This window comes from Kwoniella botswanensis, chromosome 1, assembly GCF_036426115.1.
Source record: "Kwoniella botswanensis chromosome 1, complete sequence".
Lineage (NCBI taxonomy): Eukaryota > Fungi > Basidiomycota > Tremellomycetes > Tremellales > Cryptococcaceae > Kwoniella > Kwoniella botswanensis.
In genome coordinates, this window is record NC_088599.1 from 4,293,306 (window position 1) to 4,312,591 (window position 19,286).

At 44.2% G+C, this 19,286-nt stretch overlaps 8 protein-coding genes across 8 annotated transcripts; 6 read left to right on the top strand and 2 right to left on the bottom strand.

The window, feature by feature from the left end:
- Positions 1–39: 39 nt before the first annotated feature.
- Positions 40–1,300, top strand: L199_001629 (uncharacterized protein; the record flags this gene model as incomplete). The annotated part of the gene is made up of 8 exons (XM_064887382.1): positions 40–94; positions 155–191; positions 243–322; positions 409–534; positions 590–685; positions 752–814; positions 882–1,050; positions 1,135–1,300. 8 exons carry the CDS (start codon positions 40–42, stop codon positions 1,298–1,300), a joined length of 792 nt encoding a protein of 263 aa, XP_064743454.1.
- A 666-nt stretch (positions 1,301–1,966) lies between these two features.
- Positions 1,967–2,617, top strand: L199_001630 (uncharacterized protein; the record flags this gene model as incomplete). The annotated part of the gene is made up of 1 exon (XM_064887383.1): positions 1,967–2,617. The coding sequence occupies one exon, from the start codon at positions 1,967–1,969 to the stop codon at positions 2,615–2,617; it is 651 nt and encodes a 216-aa protein (XP_064743455.1).
- Positions 2,618–4,526: 1,909 nt separating this feature from the next.
- On the top strand, positions 4,527–5,228 carry L199_001631 (uncharacterized protein; the record flags this gene model as incomplete). The annotated part of the gene is made up of 1 exon (XM_064887384.1): positions 4,527–5,228. The coding sequence occupies one exon, from the start codon at positions 4,527–4,529 to the stop codon at positions 5,226–5,228; it is 702 nt and encodes a 233-aa protein (XP_064743456.1).
- Positions 5,229–5,437: 209 nt separating this feature from the next.
- On the bottom strand, positions 5,438–7,577 carry L199_001632 (uncharacterized protein; the record flags this gene model as incomplete). The annotated part of the gene is made up of 6 exons (XM_064887385.1): positions 5,438–5,560; positions 5,624–5,682; positions 5,750–5,921; positions 5,995–6,205; positions 6,285–6,968; positions 7,051–7,577. 6 exons carry the CDS (start codon positions 7,575–7,577, stop codon positions 5,438–5,440), a joined length of 1,776 nt encoding a protein of 591 aa, XP_064743457.1.
- A 519-nt stretch (positions 7,578–8,096) lies between these two features.
- Positions 8,097–9,651, top strand: L199_001633 (NADH-cytochrome b5 reductase 1; the record flags this gene model as incomplete). Its single annotated transcript, XM_064887386.1, has 7 exons — positions 8,097–8,205; positions 8,303–8,390; positions 8,488–8,644; positions 8,727–8,821; positions 8,955–9,159; positions 9,289–9,452; positions 9,576–9,651. 7 exons carry the CDS (start codon positions 8,097–8,099, stop codon positions 9,649–9,651), a joined length of 894 nt encoding a protein of 297 aa, XP_064743458.1.
- A 467-nt stretch (positions 9,652–10,118) lies between these two features.
- On the bottom strand, positions 10,119–12,385 carry L199_001634 (uncharacterized protein; the record flags this gene model as incomplete). Its single annotated transcript, XM_064887387.1, has 5 exons — positions 10,119–11,446; positions 11,519–11,595; positions 11,660–11,748; positions 11,860–12,007; positions 12,111–12,385. 5 exons carry the CDS (start codon positions 12,383–12,385, stop codon positions 10,119–10,121), a joined length of 1,917 nt encoding a protein of 638 aa, XP_064743459.1.
- A 933-nt stretch (positions 12,386–13,318) lies between these two features.
- On the top strand, positions 13,319–16,207 carry L199_001635 (uncharacterized protein; the record flags this gene model as incomplete). The annotated part of the gene is made up of 18 exons (XM_064887388.1): positions 13,319–13,411; positions 13,498–13,668; positions 13,750–13,855; positions 13,917–13,954; positions 14,038–14,052; positions 14,121–14,192; positions 14,266–14,401; positions 14,465–14,544; positions 14,604–14,699; positions 14,759–14,765; positions 14,821–14,887; positions 15,002–15,278; positions 15,395–15,485; positions 15,552–15,611; positions 15,676–15,714; positions 15,770–15,820; positions 15,895–15,916; positions 15,982–16,207. The coding sequence occupies 18 exons, from the start codon at positions 13,319–13,321 to the stop codon at positions 16,205–16,207; spliced, it is 1,647 nt and encodes a 548-aa protein (XP_064743460.1).
- Positions 16,208–16,936: 729 nt separating this feature from the next.
- Positions 16,937–19,144, top strand: L199_001636 (uncharacterized protein; the record flags this gene model as incomplete). The annotated part of the gene is made up of 6 exons (XM_064887389.1): positions 16,937–17,813; positions 17,874–17,976; positions 18,041–18,455; positions 18,532–18,881; positions 18,972–19,035; positions 19,097–19,144. 6 exons carry the CDS (start codon positions 16,937–16,939, stop codon positions 19,142–19,144), a joined length of 1,857 nt encoding a protein of 618 aa, XP_064743461.1.
- Between the last annotated feature and the right edge of the window lie 142 nt (positions 19,145–19,286).

The window sequence follows — 19,286 nt, forward strand, 5'->3', positions numbered from 1 at the left end:
ACGTTGCAGAGATTCCTGACGATACCGATGGCAAGACACATGACATCAATCTCAGCCAAGAAACCAGTTCGTCTGATCCTTTTTGACGTGTTCGGTAAGTCCATCCCCTTAGTCCAGCCAGTTTGACTCGTTCCTGATCGGATGTCTTGCTCAGATACACTATGTACCCCGAAGCAACCTATACATGAGCAGTGAGGCTTCCCTCAGATAACGATTACACGTACTCGGCTGATCGGATGAAGATATCATGACGAAGCCATAAAAGGTGGACTTTCACCCAATGACATAAGCCCTTCAAGTGTAAGAGCAGCATTCAAACCAGGTGAGAGACTCGTCGCCAATAGAGTGACCCTTTGCTGGCTGCTTCCCTCTACGCAGGTTATAGGCTGACTCAGGCCTTTTGATTAGCGTTTAAGGCTGTCGATTCGAAGTGGCCATTGTACGGTAAACATACAGAACCAGCTTTGACGCCTGAAGAATGGTGGACAAAGATCATACACCAAACATTGTTAGAAGCGGGGGCACCTAAAGATGGTATTTATCACCCCAAGAATTCAGGTATGACAAGCACTGATCCAATGGCTTCTAGATTTGGATCAGAAAATATCCGTCATCGGACCAGCATTGATGAATCGCTTCGAGAGTGACAAGGGGTATAGAAATTTCCCAGAGACTCTCGAAACTCGTGAGTAAGCATATCGACCTAAAGTGGAAAAATACCAAGACGCTGATCCGATCTCACCGTTCTCAGTTAGTCAGCTCCGCGAGCTAGGTATCAAAACCTCCATAATATCGAATGCAGATCCTCGTATACGTGAGTACCATCTTTTTGTCGTATTCAGAATAACAAGCATAACTGATCTTGATGACTTATGCGGTAGTGAAAACTCTTGATTCCCTCAAGATCTTATCCCAACTCACATATCCACCTACGCTCTCATGGGATGTGGAATATGCCAAACCATCAAAGGAGATTTACCTTTCAGCTTGTGAGGTCTGTGATGAAGAACCAGGCGAAGGCGTGATCATGGTTGGTGATGAGCTTAAAGCGTGAGTGAGCATCAACATCAATATCAATGTTTAATCACTGCAAGACAGCTAAACACTAACGTTGATGGGGACCGAATGTTATAGCGATTACCACGGATCAACATCGGCAGGGTTAGAAGGTAGATTGATACGGAGACAGGGCGAATGGTCCGATGGAGCTGTACGGACCTCGTCCGAGAGTCTTGAGGGCGTAAGAATCATCACGTCACTGAGGGATATAGTAACTGAAGCGAGAGAGCGAAATGTCTAGAAGAACACATGAATGGTGGTTGTCCTTGATCGTCAGAGTGTTGAAGGGAGTATCGCGCGTGTCTTCTTGTCCTCTTTGACATCTCCCTCGATCACATCATTCTCAACTCGCTGGATACAAGGCATGAAATGAGACTGAGGCCGGTCATAAATAGCGCTCTCCGGCACGGCTTTTGACCTCTCAAATCACTAGACAGGGACTTGGCGTACGGTCCATTTCGGCACTCGGAAATGCCTTCGGCTTTATTCAGATCTTAATGGCATACACCGTTGCTCCGGCAGGATGAGATCAATTCACACGGTGACGTAGCCAAGAGGAGTCTCCCCCAACATAGAGTACTGTACGTGATACGAAGAATGCTTGGTTCCTGGTCAGACTCGGCTTGTTGCTGTTTTCGCGATGGTCACAAAGACTGACAAACCTTCCAAAATACAAATTATCCCTATGAACGAAATGCCAGTGCCTTTACGACTAGTTAAGCGAGAATGTTAATCTGTTTACGAACCATTCCGGGAGGTGGTAACATATATATATTGTATATACTGAGGTCGAGCTCTTTGATTGACGCTACACTACTTATACAGCCTCAAGAAAGTTTACCAACAACTTCATCTATATACTGATAAACAAACCTTGTCTGTACTTAAGCAACTGAGGTATCGTATAATGCCATATGTAAATCCCTCACGAGGGAAACGCCCCGATACTGATCACCCAAGGTTCGTAACGAATCCACAACCCGTTTCAAGATCGTCTGAACCCTCATTGTCACCCCCACCTGACCTCTCATCTGAGGCCTATCGAGACCTCTGGGAGACCTTCAACGGCGATTGGATGGTCCCTCAACCTCATGGCGGTGACCATGATTTTGGTGTCTTGGTAAATGGAGAGCTCAATGAAGACACAGCCGAAGGGGTGACCACTAGTAACAATGACATCGGCTCACACACTACTGAGACGATGAGTTTCGCAAGGGCGTGGAGGGCTGGCGGAAGGCATCATACCCGCCAGCGCTTCCGAAGTGTCCCATGTAACCAAGACGAAACAGGGGTATCGTTTGCACACAATCGGTCAACCGGTACATATGAGCTTTACCTCACGCTGCCCTCTTCCCTAGGATTGGGGTCATCTAGAACTCTTGTGCTTGCCTCCGTAGCTGATCCCCATCAGGTGGATGAAGAAAGGTGGTTCAGCGGTGCGACTGAGCTATTACCTGGAATCGATATTGACCTTGAGGAAGGAAGTAGACTGGAAAGTTTACTTGCGAGAGGTTTGAGAAGGTTTTGGGGATATATCAATTCAGTAGGAAACGCCTAGGATGGATTTCGTACAATATTCTGCATTATCTCGCATTTTGACCTATTGTATACTGTACTGTTCATGTAGCTTTGCCACAGTACGATGGAATGAGATGAACAACTTATGCCATGGGATATGACTAGGACTGCACTCATCTTCATGAAAGGATCCGCAGACAGTAGACAAATGTTGCTTTAATATCATGACTTCCCCTTATTGTGAGATAAATCAAGTGAAAAATCCATCCCAAATCAATATAAACTAAATCTCAGCTGGTAAGTTCACCGAAGACTCTCAACGGCTAATCAAATGGTGCATGGTACTCCTCACAATCATTAGCAGGATATCGCAATAACTCAAATGATAAGAAAATGATTTCCGTCTGGTCCTTTCCAGTTACTTGACATGCAGGATATATGCTGCTCCCTGGCATGAGCGCGGGGCATTGGAGCAATTGCACTATCGTTTGGTATTCTCTTCAATTCCTCCTTTTGATTTGTTGCATTTTCAGTGTGCATTATTGTCTTCAGCTTCTGATGCGTACTTCAAGCAGAGCTCCATTTCCTTTAGAATTAGTGTGGTTCAGCCTTGGCCTTCTAGGTGACGTATATGAATACAACAGAACCCCCACATATATTGAAAAAGAAGCCTACTGTGTCAATTCGTTTTCAATAAAGGGCAAAATCGCTTCTTCAAAGGCTAATGGAAGTAACGACTTACCGATCAGATTGACCTTGCGAACCTTTAGGGATAAGGAGCGTCTGTCCTGTCATCGACCAGCACCTTAACACCCACTGATGATCTTCAAATATGAAAAACCTTTGTCCAACGGGTAAAGACGACCGACAAGCAAGGACCTTGGAGCCAAGACTATAGAGCGACATCCAAGATATATAAAGGGTTTATAACTACTTCTTATTTGTAATCCTGCCATTCCCGCTAAATCCGCAAGCTTGCCCAATCAGTTCAATTTCAACTCCAAGAGTGGCAGTACTCATACTTGAGAACTCAAGTGTTCGTATTCGATAGCAGAACTTTCGATATGGCTGGACAAAGTAGCAATGGAAAAATCATGGACTATTTCGATCGTTCAGAGGTCGAATGGTCCGCTACGCCAAGTGGCCACTATTTCGACATTTACGATATCACAGTCAAATTCAGTGTTAGAAACACAGGTCATTTGGGAGGGCAATCATCAAACGACTGGCGTCCACTCAATTTCCAGGTCACTACCGCAACTGGCACTGACAAGGAACAATGGATGACACGAAATTGGGATAACTCTCATATTCAAAATGACGGAAATTCTATCACTGAAATGATGACAAATCAGGTCAGACCCAGTGAATTACGAAAGGTGTCGGTAGCTCAAGTCGTTACTGGAGCTATGCGGGCTTTTTGGGATAAACAAAATGATCGATAAAGAGCAGTCGTTGGGGATCATGGTGCTCGAGACAGTTGATAAACCCTTTCCGTCTGAAGTAGTCAATTGTGATAGGTCTTCGCATGATTCACCGCATGCATGCATGATTTGCTGAATGCATGATATGCAATGTGGCGTTGATATTCTCAATGTACTGCAGTACCGGTTTATCCTTTCTGTCATTTCGAAGGATTGGCCAAGCGTATTCGGTGAATGCTAGCCAGATGCATGATCGAGTAGTTGCATGTATCTTCCCTTTTCCCAACGGTCTTCCTGTATATCTCCTTTTATCAATGAAGACCATACGTATAGTAGGCTATCAATCCTACCCTCACCGACTGACATCATCCCTACAGTATATATTGTCAGGTATGGTCTTGGGGTAAGAGACTTAAATCATCTTTTCTGTTCATTCTTAGATTTCACCACTTTGCCTTAGATATAACTCATATATATATATCTACATTTAAGCGTTCATAAGCATCACAATTCACTCAATTCGAAATGGCAGAAGATCTCATAGCCCTCTTAGAAGACCTCGGTCGACTTCGTCACGGCGGCGCCCGAGAAGAAGAAGGAAGAAGAGGAGCTATTCCCGATCGGGGTTCTACTATGCCTTATAGAACTCTTTATGATACCAAAGTGCATTCGACCGCCGTACCCAACGAATCAAGAGCTCTTTCTAATTCCAAGATCCTCCAGGTTCAATTGAATCATGAAGTTGATCTGTACCAACCTGCAAGTGTAGGAAGGACAAGGGAGACGTTCGAACGATACTTGAACACCAGTATAGATCTGGGCACTTTGTACCTACTCAAGAATCGAGATTCGCTATTACCTGCAGGATCGGAATCCGTAGGTACTGGTCCGGGTATTAGTAATTTGAAAGAAAGGATTGATGTGGAATTACATCGCTGTGCCCATTATGCTTCTGATCTGATTAGAGAGTCTCAATCCTCTTCTCCATCTTCGCCGTTGTTCCAACCCATGTGTAAAAGAGAACAAAGAGATCCTATCGTTTGTCCTTCTGCCAACGCCGATAATCGCTCAGCCACAACAGGAATCCTCTCAGAAGACCTCTTCAACTCTACTTGGGATTACATCAGAGAAAGAATGAAATATGGTTTACATACTACAGAGGAAGAGACCAATGAAATGACTAGTCTCGCAAGTAATCGACCCTTCTTTTTCGAAGGTGTAAATTAAGGATCGTGTTCTCATTCGGTTGACAACTGTGATATGCTTCTAGCTTATATAGTATATTCAGTATCATGTGTAAGGGTCCAATAACCCAAAGTCGCCCATGCCTAATGTATTTCCGAGTAAAATTACAACATCCGAAACTTGATAATGCGCGTATCACAAACGACAATACAACTTCAGAAAGTAGAATCAGCCCAGATGAATATTACATATTACAAATCCGTAGTTACATTTCCTATCCCATCCGAGACACCTGCCCATAATTCTGACCACGAGCTATTGGCATACCACACTACCGGATCTGTGAAATCTAGGGAAGTGCCATTGGCGATGTACTGTACGAGAGATAGTCAGTGTGCCGTAGAATGATTCGGTAAATATGTCAGTGGGAGACTCACTGCTATTCTCAGATAATGATCTATTCCCTGAGTCAAATTGAACGAAGTCATATCAATAGCTTCATATATATCTATCAGCCTTCGACTCGTCTCTTCAATAGTAGCGATTAGACTATCGTTACTCACATGAATTCGTATAATTACCCGAATGCTGTATATCATCGACCAACACCGAGAATCCCGTAACATTGTAGATTTGTTCGATAGATTCAATCGGATCGAAATGAATAGTAGTGGAAGTCGTAAGATTGGACCGGAAGGAGGGAACGAAACTTCCACCATTTGCATCGCCGACGAGCTGTACGTGGACATCACATTATATCAGCTTCGATCGATGTCCGCAATCAATTTGCTTATACGCGTGTACCCACCGATCCAGTCAATTGTATGAGTCCATCCCATCCCCATCGACCCGTTCCATCCAGGAACAAACCCAATGCGAAAGCTTGACCGAACAGTGATATCCTGTTAGGTAATGATAAGACGGGTATGGCGATTATAGCGAGAAGATAGTGGTGTAGTCGCAAAGAGTAATTTGGAAGGAACGCTAGGATAATAAGAAGTGGGACGAGGGGGATGTATCTGGAAATTTCATACAACTGTCATCAGCATATACATCAAAGTATAACAGAATTGAATACTCTAGACCAAGTATACTCACCTTATCAAGTAATATCTCAACAAGCCATATTTCCTCATTTGCCAAGCCTGAATTGCCACAACGATCACTACCACCACAACTATACAAACCAGCGAGATCACCCCAGCAGGGTCTAACGCATCATAACCTAGCCTCGTTATAGGTAATTTACTGAATATTGTGGAACTTTCCAAGCCTAACCAATATCCTAGTCCTTGCCACAAGGCCAACTCGGCTGGTAAATTTTTAAATCCTGCGAGTGTTCGTTTGAAGGATAATTTCCAGAACCAATATCCAGCTAATAAAATAGGTGGTAGACCGGCGAAGATCGTCTCCCAATTTGGTGGGATCGAAGGTGGATCGGCGAATAGTACTAAATGAAAATACCCACCAACGAGTAAGATGTTGAATAATAAGCTTGAAGGTGGTTTAAGTAGTAGAACAGTCAACAAGAGGGAGAACGCGTTGAATCCCGTTACGATGTAGTGCAAGTCTAGACAACCATTTGAGGTGCCGTAGGAAGATATGCGATACGCTCCTGGATAAGAAGGTTTGAAAGAAGTCGAGTTGATATTGTTTGAATATGATGATTGATAATTTGAGAATCCATTGGGATAAGGTAAGGAATGGAAGTTTATACATCCTCCGAGAGTTGGAGAGATAAGGGAGGAGTGAAGTGCAGAAGGACATAACCATGAATCTGCCCTGAATCATATAACGATAAATGCATTAGCTTAATATTGCATCTCACACATATGACCAAAGTCGTAAGATGTTTTCTACTCACCGATAAGTCCCTTCATCATCCCCTCCACCAATGACCAGTGTCGTCCCATCGACTTTCGCCGCACCTACATAACGTGGATTACCCAATTTACTATTCGCACAACCGCCCAAGCATCTGAATGACTGGTTATCGATACTTTCCAAATCGTCTTTGCAATTACCTCCGTTGATCCCACAGGTATCAGGAGGCCAATCATCCCATGGTGCAGCATTACAACTTATAATCTGTGGTGTGTTGGGTGTATAATACTGTTGTCGTACCAATATGATGAAACATCCTATCCAGAGTAACAAGAATGGGTATAGGCCATAAGGTATGGTGATCCTGTTGAAGAATGAATCAGGATGATAGACCCATGATCGATTACCTATGGTAGAGGATAGCGTAAGAGATGAACTTGGGCCAGGTAATTCGGTATGGCCTGAGGTAGATTTTGGAGGTCCTAGTATGCGTCTGTTGAGGACTCGTATAGGCCTTGTTATCCTTCTCAGCCGACCTGAGAACCCATCCGGGGCGTGTATCAACATTGTTCCAGGTCGCGATTTTGGGATGATCGTTAATCGGTATCCCCCAGTCCGATGAATCGGATCATCTGCTTGAGGTGGACATGGATATACCACTTGTTCGATGATTGTATGTTTGAAGTGTCGATCCGATATTCTCTCTTCTTTTCTCCTGTCTCGTCGTGATATATACGGAGCCAAAGGATACCAATCGGAGTCAAAGGAAGGTCAAAACAAAGGTAAAGGACCGCTGAGCTGAGCTGGGCTGCGAACGAGAACAACCAAAGCCGAAACCCGATCGATAATACAGTATGAAAATATCAGGCACATTCATTCACCATGTAAACAGTACTGAGCCTGATCATTGCATCTCGCTCGGATCCACAGGCGCGTGTTTTCCTTTCCCCAAAGATGATGATCGTCTCATTCCATTTCAAGTTATCCGAGTTTTTCCATACCAGAGACTGTAGAAAGCATACATTCTCTTTCTTCGTCTTTCTCACATACCTATAGACTGAGAACAGAAGAGCAGGACAAGTCAACATGGCTATCGATTTCGAAGCTCTCGCTGAAAAGTACCAACAATACGCTCAACCTGCTGGTACAGTATTGTTGATCTTGATCCTCGCTATTTCTTACTTGATTAACAGTGGTGGGTCATCTCATGACTCTACTTACCTCTGCGTTGCATATTGGGTTCATCATCATCGAGAGGATTTGACAGCTGATGGTCTCATCCTGTCACATAGGCAGCAAGAACCGAAAAGTATTGGATCCTGTAGAATGGAGAAGTTTCAAATTGGTCGCTAAAGATCATTTATCCCATAATACTGCTCTGTAAGTATCTAATGCAACCTTGTTAGATCCTTCTGAGTATTTTGCGATGTCGGTCATCCCATTCGTATCAGCCGCTGATGATTCCGTCTCACATCAGCTACAAATTTGCCCTGCCCAAGTCAACCGACTCTCTCGGTCTACCTGTCGGCCAACATATCTCAGTAGCAGCTGAGATTGACGGTAAACAAGTTGTCAGGTCATATACGCCTACTACTTTGGATGATGATAAAGGTCATTTCGACTTGGTTGTGAAAGTGAGCTTGAAAACCTGGTTTTCACACTCGTACAGAGGCAATAGCAATTAAGCAAGCTTATACTAACTTCCCAATGATGTAGACTTACGAAAAAGGTAATATCTCAAGATACCTCTCCTTGTTGACTATAGGCCAAGAGGTGAAGGTCAAGGGACCCAAAGGAAAATTCCATTATACGTGAGTACATCTATCATGTTCGGAGTCATTTTCAATCATCTGCTACCTAGCCTAGTTAACCATGATCCTTCCTCTCTTTCCCGAATATTTCTGACAAGAGGCTGATATTGTTATTGTCATTATATCTTAACAGTGCCAACCTTGCTCCTGCCTTACTCATGATTTCAGGTGGAACAGGTATAACACCCATGTATCAAATCATCAAATCTTCTTTGAAGAACCCAAATGACAAGACGAAATTATCATTGATTTACGCTAATGTGGAAGAAGATGATATCTTGTTGAGAAAGGAATTGGAGGATCTGGAGAAGAAGTCAGGTGGTAGATTCACACTTTATGTGAGTGTCTGCCCTTATTCAAATTTATGCAATGCGAAGGAGAAATACATTACGCCCGAACTAGTTGAATGCGCCACTTTCCGTTCAACGCTGATGTAGTTCAACGCTGATGTATCCTACTTCCCACAGCACGTCCTCAACAAACCCCCTGCCAACTGGAACGGCGGCGTCGGTTTTGTCACCAAAGAGATGATTGAGAAACACATGCCAGATGGTGGAGTTGGCTCACCCAACCATGGTGAAGGTCATAAGGTGTTGATGTGCGGTCCACCACCTATGATGAACGCTATGAAGTGAGTCAATTGATTCTGTCTCCTTGCGTTAATCCCCCCCCATCCAGTATGGGAATCCTACTTGTCACATACGTGTATCCTAGTTCAATGCTTGACTGACCACTCTTCTTTTCCATTGGACAGAGGTCACCTTAAGGAACTTGGTTATCCCGCTCCCAGAACCGTCTCAAAATTGGAAGATCAAGTGTTCCTCTTCTAGATGTGTGGTGATAGAATGATTGGTTCAGGTTAGGATAGGATCAGGAATGGGCTATTCAAATTGCGATATCGATGTAAAAAAGGGCTATTAAGCATGAGGAAGTCGTAGTGGAGTCTAGTTTAAAATGAATATAGATATAGATAAGACATTATGAAATCTTTGGAAAATCGGCAAAGCGAATAGGTATAGATCGATGGAGCTAATCCTTTCTCTGATTTCTGAAAACGAGTTCACAGGGACGTAGAGCTTACAGGTTTGACCAACTCGCTTTCAATGGTGGTGTATACACTGACAAGCGAAGGCTAAGCTGATTTTCACTAATCATGCAAAACAGATCGATCAAAGTGGAGATGCAACTAGCTAACATACTATGCTATATCAAGCGGTACAACCGAAATTATAAGATGCAACGAAATAAAACTTCTAACTTGATTATCATTCATCTATCTCCTCTGGAGATTCAGATCCTACCTGTTCTTTCCTGCTGTATCAGCACTCAATCCACTCCACCTATCTTCCCTCCCCCAATAACTTCCCCTTTTCCCACTTCCCAAAGCAGCTCCTATTGTCTCCGTATCTCTTTCTCCCCTCTCACTCAATGTTTGATGTTCTTTAAGCTTTTGAAGTAATGTCTCTTGTGCAGGATAGTTATCCAAGCTATACGAATATTGACTTTCGGGATATTTCGATTTTCCAGTAAGTGGATAATGACTTTCAGGACTGAACATTTGTGATCTCAATTCACTCCTTCTATATTCCCTTGCACCAGTAACAGGTTCATATAAAGATGGTAATGTTCTTACTTCACTTATTGGTCTTTGGGAATCGGAGATGATTGAAGGTGGGGCACTAAAATCCATAGATAAAGAACCTACCATACTTTGTCTTTGTTTCATTTCGTTTAATTTCGCAGGAGGTAGAGGTGATATTGATTTTGTACGAAAAGCAGATTCACTCTGATGAAAATCTTGAGGACTCAACATTCCCCCTTCCCTACCGTCTACGCCGGAGTCGGAGGATGAATCGGAGAATATCGTACTGTATCTCTGTCTAGGTGGAATCAATACTCTCTCATTGCTATTTTGCAAGAGAGAAGAGGATGTTGAGATGGGTCGATCTGTGTCTGTTGTAAATCGTATGGATCCCTTACTTGACTTAGGCGGAACCTTAGGTGTAGGTGGATCTGCTCTCTGTTGAGAAAAGGTGGTAGGTGTGAATGGTACAGGGGTGGTACGAGGTTGAGCGAAAGATGAGAGATCGGACATCAATTCGGCTGTACGTCTCTTCAACATCTCTTCTCGTTCTTTCTCCCGGGCATTGGCATTTTTGGAAAGTGATTTTGGACGAGAGATTGATATGGCTTTAGTCTTGGTTTTGGGCTTAGTTGAATTTAACATTTCTAAAAATGAATCATCCTGATCATGAGATTGTTCTTTCCCATGACCTTGATATGGATATAGATATGGATATGGATATGGATATGGATATGGTATACGATCATTTGTGTTTGTTTTGTCTTTCGAGTTGGAATTGTTACGAGCCATGAACCATCTAATTAAAAGGATCAGGACGACGAGTAAGACCAAACTGCCTGCTGCTCCTCCTATTATTGGTCCCCAAGAGACGGACTTGTGATCTTCTGAATTAGAAGTGGACTCTGACTTCGAGGAGGATGAAGGTGTGGTAGACGAAGAAGAGCTTGGTGAAGAAGAGGACGAAGAAGTGGGAAAAGTACGAGATAGAGTGGTGGTGTATGATTGGGAGGTAGGAGTGGTAGTAGATGTTTTGGCAATGTCTGAAAGAGAATATTATCAGAAAAGTCAATGACACCATATGTACAGTACACGTACTGTACTGTGACACTCACTTCCTGTAAACGTTGAGCCTGACCATTGATGATATGCGAATGCGGGGATCGATACGACGGATTGACCGAATCCCAATCTATAAATTGGATAAGTGGATGTAGTGAATCACGTATGGTAGTGTACTGTTGTATTGTGCTTACCCATTGTTGACATAGTTTTGACAGTTCGCTGACCAGTCATCCTCAGATGGAAGGGAAGTAGAGGGATATTGGCATAATGCGCAGGCTGACTACGATAAGAGAAATATCGTATACTGTCAGCGCATCAAAACCCAGCGCTTGCAACATAGCGAAATATATGTAATCGCAAACTAGATGGAAAGCCTTCTGTCGTGACTTACCATCAGAGAGTATGATGCACTATTGCATTGACATCTCCAGCTCCTCCCATCGGGTAGATTGTACGAATAGCTCTGATCTAGTAATGGTGGGACATTGATGTAGGATGTTTGGGGGATGCAGAGTGACTGAACCTTTGACCATACCAGACTATGTATGCAAAGCCAGAAGAAATATGATATGGATTCACGTCAGTGGATAATGAAAACTCCAATCCAAAAACATCGATATAAATCGTGAAGAGCAAACTCACCATGGTGATTCCTCAGCATCATTAAACATCCACTTATTATCGTCGCTCAACGAACAACTCGCGTTGGTGCTCTGTCCGTTCGCCCCTCCTAGGAAAGCCAGCAGTATTATACCAATTATCGGATCGTACATCCTCTGTCTCCTGGTTTCGGATCGTTGATCTTGTCGGTCATTGATCTTATCCTGTACATCAGATGTAGCTTGATATTGCTGCCTTTGATGTCGATGCTGATTCTTCTTTGCAGAGTTACCATCCCTCATGATTTGGGGTAACATTGTATCCCGACAAACCTTGAAATTTGGGTTGATTCCAATATATATCCTGATCCTCAAGCCTAGTGAAGAGCGTACGCAGGAGGATATATAATATGTAGGATCGTCGGAAATTGAGTCGGTAATATAAGTGATATAGGTTAAAAGAGAGACTTGGTTGGGTGATATCGAGACTGTTGAAAATGAATTTCAAGTCAAAACGATGGATATGTTCTTTCAAGATTCAAGCTCTTTTTACTGACCAGGAAAATACCCCCTAAAAGACAGCCAGGTCAGTATCATTATGGCAAACGTACAGTCGTCACCTGTAAGCTTTCACACTCGACTTTCCTCGACCCAGGTAAGCAAATGTCAACCTTTCAAGTAAACCGATAATCGCCTAGCCCCCTATTAACGTCCTTTATGATCTCACTCTCTATATGATCCTCTCCTTTGTTAGCCTTCGGAAGATGAATGAAAGGAGAATGGCTACCGCCTGGCGCGCTCTGAGTAATTGCGTATATTTTGCATGCCTTTGATCAAGGATGTAGATCAAGCTCGTGGCTCCTTGACACCGAGCTGTAGATGAGCCGTCACCGAGCTTGTCTCCTGTGCTCCTAGTGACAGCCAAAGCGACAGTGGCACAGAGGGTCAAGATCATGATCTGTACGTGTGACAGCTAAGGTCTTTTAGAGCATTACTGTGAACGATATCGTGACTATCAGTAATTTATCCTCTCTGTTTGGGAGATTTTCTTGAGTGGACCACCTCCACTTGGGCGCGTGACGCACGGATCCCGGATCCCGGTTATCTCGGACGCAATTTCGTTGGACATCAACATGAACCATCAACGAGGATGGAAGACGTACTTCCTCTACTTCTCATCCATCACTGCTCAGCTGATCTCCCATTCCACCACCTTCCTATCCTCATCTGCTACTCAACTGTGACTGAAGGATGAGTGACATCGAAGCTATTCGGGATAACTCTGCTCAAGGGCAAGGGGATATACCTGATTACATCCCAACTTCCCTCGAGGAAATCGACAAGGTAGGTCTTCGTCCATCTATCGCACCGTACCGTACCAATACACTCACCTTGTACGCTGATATACCTTCTTCGTATCCCACTTCCAGATATATGCAAGACTCAATGCTCGATTCGACTCCCTGGCCACCCACAGTCTAGCATACAGAATCTATAATCTCAAACAACTCGGATATCTGATCACAGATAATGAGAAGCGTATACAGGCAGCAGTGTATAAGGATTTGGGTAAAGGTGGATTTGATGTTAGCTCAGGTGATGTACGTGTATTTCACCAACAATTCCTAAGCACGAACTAGAGGGTTGATGAACCTTTGTGGACTCTGCGATATCAAATATAGCTATGGCCTATTCTTAACGAGATTGATCTAGCGGTTAGAAGGGTGAAAGGGTGGATGAGAGATGAGAGTAGGATTTGGGATGCAATGTTTTCTTTCAAGTTCATGAGTGAGCTTGCACGCCTTCTCTCTTCACTTTATACGAGTATCGCTAATGTGATAACTCATAGGACCAAGGATCAAGAAACAGCCCAAAGGTGTCGCATTGGTGCGTATCCTATATACGCTGTCTCCGTCACGGCCATCGAGCGTCTGAGCTGACGATATACCATTACTGCAACATATAAATAGATCATATCTGCTTGGGTAAGCTCAAGAATCCTGAGTCATGGTGCTACAAATGACCGAAAGCTCGTCGCTAATTGACCTTATAGAATTTCCCCTGGCAACTCACTCTTTGTCCTCTGATCGGAGCTATAGCAGCTGGCTGTCCAGCAGTAATCAAGGTATGTCAGGCAGTTTAACTATCGCTTTCCTTACAGGATCGTCAAAGATAATAGCCTCTTGTCATTGTAAAAGGTTTCGGAACACGCACCTTCATCTTCCGCTCTTATAGCAGAACTCTTACCTCGATACCTCGATCCTCAAGGATACGCTGTAGTCCTAGGTGCAGCGGAAGAATCCACAAAGTTACTTGAGAAACCATGGGGACATAGTAAGTAGTAGCTGTCAATTCACTCACTTGTTTCATCAGATAGCTGATTCAACTCATACGTAGTATTATATACCGGTTCGGGTAACGTGGGAAAGATCGTAGCTGCTGCTGCGGCCAAGACGTTAACTCCAACTACACTAGAAGTAAGCTAGATGGATAGCGGTCATGATCCACTTCGTCAAGCTGACAATCTGGTCTTTAGCTCGGTGGGAAAAGCCCTGTCGTGGTCTCGTCTTGCGCGAACATGAAGATTGCTGCTAGGAGGATGTTTACTATCAAACAGATGGCTGCTGGGCAGGTGAGCTCGAACACGCCAGAGGATGGTATGGGCGATTAGCTGACTATCTTCTGCTATAGATATGCAGTGAGTTGTTTCATCATTGGATACACGACAAACAACTCATACAATTGATGATCAGTCGCTCCGGACTATGTGTTGGTGGTAAAAGACAAGGTGAATGAATTTATCGATGCATGCAAAGAGACGTAAGTAATCATGATTATCCCACTTATAACCATGAATCAGGAGACGCGGGTTTTGCCATACACATCTGAGTGCTTGAGTGCTGATTCTGGTCCTAACCTGATATCCCATATCAGCGTTGATACGTTATTCCCTCCATCACCCTCGCCCTGGTCATTCCTTCATACACCTCAATCATCCTCGATGCGCAATACAGGCGATTTCGACAGGATGATCAGCTATATCGACCGAGCGGAACAACAGGGTAAACTCGTTCATCGAGGCGAGATTAACAAGGATAATCGAAGGATTGGAATTAGTCTGGTCAAGATGAATCCCAACGCCGAGGGTGAAAGTGGGGGATTGGTGGAGGATGAGGTGTTTGGACCTGTCATGGCTATTATACCTGTTGATGTGAGTTAGGTCACATGGCAATCTCAAGCTACCTCTCAGTCCCACAAAAGGGAATGACGAGGTCGATGGCATCCGTGTATATCGATCACAGCGCTGATTTTTTATGTATGTTCTAGGACATCGATGCTGCCATAAGGTATATCAACGCTAGACCCCATCCTTTGGCTTTGTACGTTTGTGCAAGCAAAAGATCGGTTTTCAAGAAGGGTGAGCGCGAAACGTCACAGCTCCGGATAGCGTGATATACAACTGACCTGACGTGTCATCACTTAGTCATCGATCAGACTTGGAGTGGTTCAGCTACTTGGAACGATTTTGCATTTGCTACATACGGTGAGTCCGCTGACACCCCCGTGTGGATCCGAACGCATGTTGAAAGCTGATATGAAACCGGCAGCTCGAAATTTACCGTTTGGCGGTGTTGGTGCAAGTGGTTGTATGTTATTCACCTCTTGCGATCGATCTCTAAAACTGATGCTGCGGCCAAATAGGGGGGTCATATCATGGTAAAGACGGGTTTGACACCTTCACACATCACAAGGGTGAGTAATCATTACTCTGATAGCTGAGAAATTCAGCGAAGGGATGCATTAGTAGCTGATATGTCATTTCATAGCTGTTCTCGAGATACCTTATATGTCAGTTGTTTTTTCGCTCCGATCTGACGCGTAATCATGGAGAACCCAACTGATATCGTTGGCAGCTTCGAACCACTCATGGCCCTCCGATATCCGCCTTTGACCAATCTTCGAAAAACATTGTTCAAGTTCCTCTTATGTGCCGGGGTGGGGTACTCTCGACCCGTCTCAGTGGAAGGCGAAGAGAAGAAGTTGAGGAGGAAGAAAGTTGTGAAATGGATGACGACAATTTTGGTGGGGTTGGTGGCTGTTTATCTTGGTGGATTAAGATGGAGGAGTTCGAAGGGGTAAATGTGATTGCCCCAGAGCATCAAAACGAAGAAGGCTAGTGATGAGAATGGCGTGTCTTTTACATAGTCTCCGAAGTGATCTAGGTTTCTGTATCTTGGGACCCGACTGCTGACTGCTGACTGCTGTATGTATGTATATAGTTCATGTATGTTGAGGCTACAATCAGATAAACAGCTGGATCACTTGCTTCTTCCGTGACTTCTCTGCTACTGCCGCTCCACGTGGATCTGCACCGTGCCTGATCAGGCGAGTTTAGACTGTGCACGTACCGTACCCTCTTGTCGTTGCGATGCGGAGATGACTGTCGGACGGATCTGGATCTGGGATTTGGATGACATGAACACGAGACGATACAACGAGCACAGCCCCGCACACGCAGCGTTCGTCTTGTTGGTCTCTTCCAGGACCCCTGCAAGCGATCAATCACGCAAGTTAAGTCAATCAATAACCGCTAAGAAGATTGACAAGGTCCTTCCAAAGCTATCAAGAAACCGGTGTTACAACGTCGCGTCACAATTCATGATAGAGGGACGATAGCTGTTCGCCCGACATCGTTAGTTATCGTCCTTTACAGCAGGATCAGCGGAACCATAGCGTCCTCATCATTGGAGTTTCGGAGATCGTAAAACGCGTCCTTATCCTGGTCTCTCCGCGCGGTGATCCTCATCATATCAATAGCTCCTATCTCATCAACAACATCTAGAACATCTCGTATGATAATTCATCGCAATGCCGTCAGACACTTCCAAGCGACCTCTAACAATCCTTCCAACATTCACCTCCTCTTCTTCTTCCTCCTCTTCTCGTTCACCCCATATTCGCACACCCTCGACATCCACCTTTAACTCTTCTTCCAAGCGGTCCCCCTTCTCTATCCCCTTGAAAGTCCCTCGATCCATCCTCAAGCTCTTCCTCTTCCTATCACTAATAGTGGGCTTAGTATTCTTAAGTCAAGCAGGTAGAGAATCAGGTATAGAGGAAGGTATATGGGATGCATCAAGTTACAGTGAACGAAGAGGTACTTCACCAGGAGTCAATCTACGGAAGATTCAAAATAAACTCGGACTGATACCACCTCCTAAAGCCCCTGTCAGAAACAATAATAACAAGAATATATTGCTGGATGATGATTTGTATGATGATCCTGATGATAGGTCTTCTCAAGATTCACAGGATCCATTTGAATTATCGGATAGTAGAGTGTATAAACATCAAGAAGAGGATGTACCAAAGAATTATATCTCTCCGTCAAATCAGCAGCCTAATCTCAATCGTGAAAGTCCTTCATCAACTAAGGTGAACCATCCAGGAAAATCACGAAGAGTTATACCAGGTTCATCACCTGAAAAATATACCACTGGTCCTCTACCGACATTAGAAGAAGCCTGGGAATTCTTGCATCCACTACTCAGAGAGGTGAAAGAGAAGTATCAGGTGATACCAAGAGAACATGAATTGACAGCTCCTATCTTCCCGCCTTTCTTGACCGAGGACTTAGTCAGCAGGTATAGACATCTGCGAGAGGAGTGGGATGAAGATAAAGGAGAATGGAAGTTGGTAAATGATAGGAGATGGTTCTTGGTGACGGTCTGTAGACAGGTTGCTGGTGAGTCAAACATCTCTGCATGTCTCGTATACTGTGCTTACCTCATGATGTCGGTCGTAGGTATGCTAGCAGATTGGTTCGCAGCTTGGACTGTCCTGGCCGATTTCCTAGGTCCGGAATCATTAGTGTTTTCTTTGATTGAAGGTGATTCTGCTGATGGAAGGTAAGTCGACTCGACTCTTTTTTCTTCCCCAAGGATTCTCGCTGACCTGAACCCGGACTTGCAGTGGAGAAATCATCTCTCACGCTATGCGAGCTCACCTGCTAAACATCGGTGTCCCACCAGAAAACATCAACATCAAGACGTTCGCACCGAAATTCGATTGGGAGCAGATACATCGTATTGAACAACTAGCCAAAATGAGGAACGAAGGGATGCAACCTTTCTACGACACTTTACCTTCTGGCTTGTCGCCCGATAGACACCCTTGGACCGGAGTGGTCTATTACAACGATGTGTACCTCTCCGCGACGCATTTCTTGGAATTGATGCATCAGCATTTCAAGCAGGATGCAGATATGACTTGTGGATGGGATCACGCTGGTAAATGGTTCTATGATGGTTGGGTTGGAAGAGATATGGCGGGTGATCTGTATACACCTTTCCCTGTGAAGGAGGAAGATAAGGATTTGCCTCAAAAGGTAAGGAAGATGTTTCAATAACAAATAACAACACTTATTTTGGAAGACATGTTGATCATCGATTCGTTGTAAATAGCTTTTCCCATCATCACCTCAGACACTTCGACGATACGAACGAATGTTACCTTTCCAGGTGTTCGCGGGATGGAATGGAATAACCGTCCTCAATCCTCAACCATTCTATCCACCATATAACGTACGATTTAGAAGGGGTCAACCTCGGACGGAGAAGTATTGGGAATGTCAAGCTTCAGAATCGAGTTTCATCTCGTGGGATTTCTGGAAATACGGTTTCGGTAGAGTCCAGGTGGTTCCTGGGGTACATGCGACGTACGGGAAAGAAGATGCTATGTTGAGAGGTTGGGTAGAATGGCCTAATCCTGGTCCGGGAGGTAATGCAAAGGAGGAGATTGACTGGGTCGATCAGTGAGTGAAATCTTCATACTTTCACATAATATCCATGATCTGGATGTTATGTGGAGCTACGCTGATTGTTCTATACTGCATGTGCTGCAGACCACCAAACAAAGTTAGGTGTCATGATTGGCCAGATAAGCCAGGTAAAGGATATTGGGCATGGGTGAGTTGAATGCTGGAGAATCAACACAATATCTCGACTGACCTGTAATATGGTAACACAGGACACCGTCAGATGGGTCGATCCGCCAAAGCTTGAGGTCCCGAAATAATCCTCTTCTAGCGATCTCGACATACTCATTACAAACATAGATTAGATCTTTAGCATATGCAGGTGACAGGTACCCGCATAGCCAGATTTTGAGAAAGGGTAGGGAGTTTGCCTTTGGACGAAGCTTGACTGAACAGGATCTA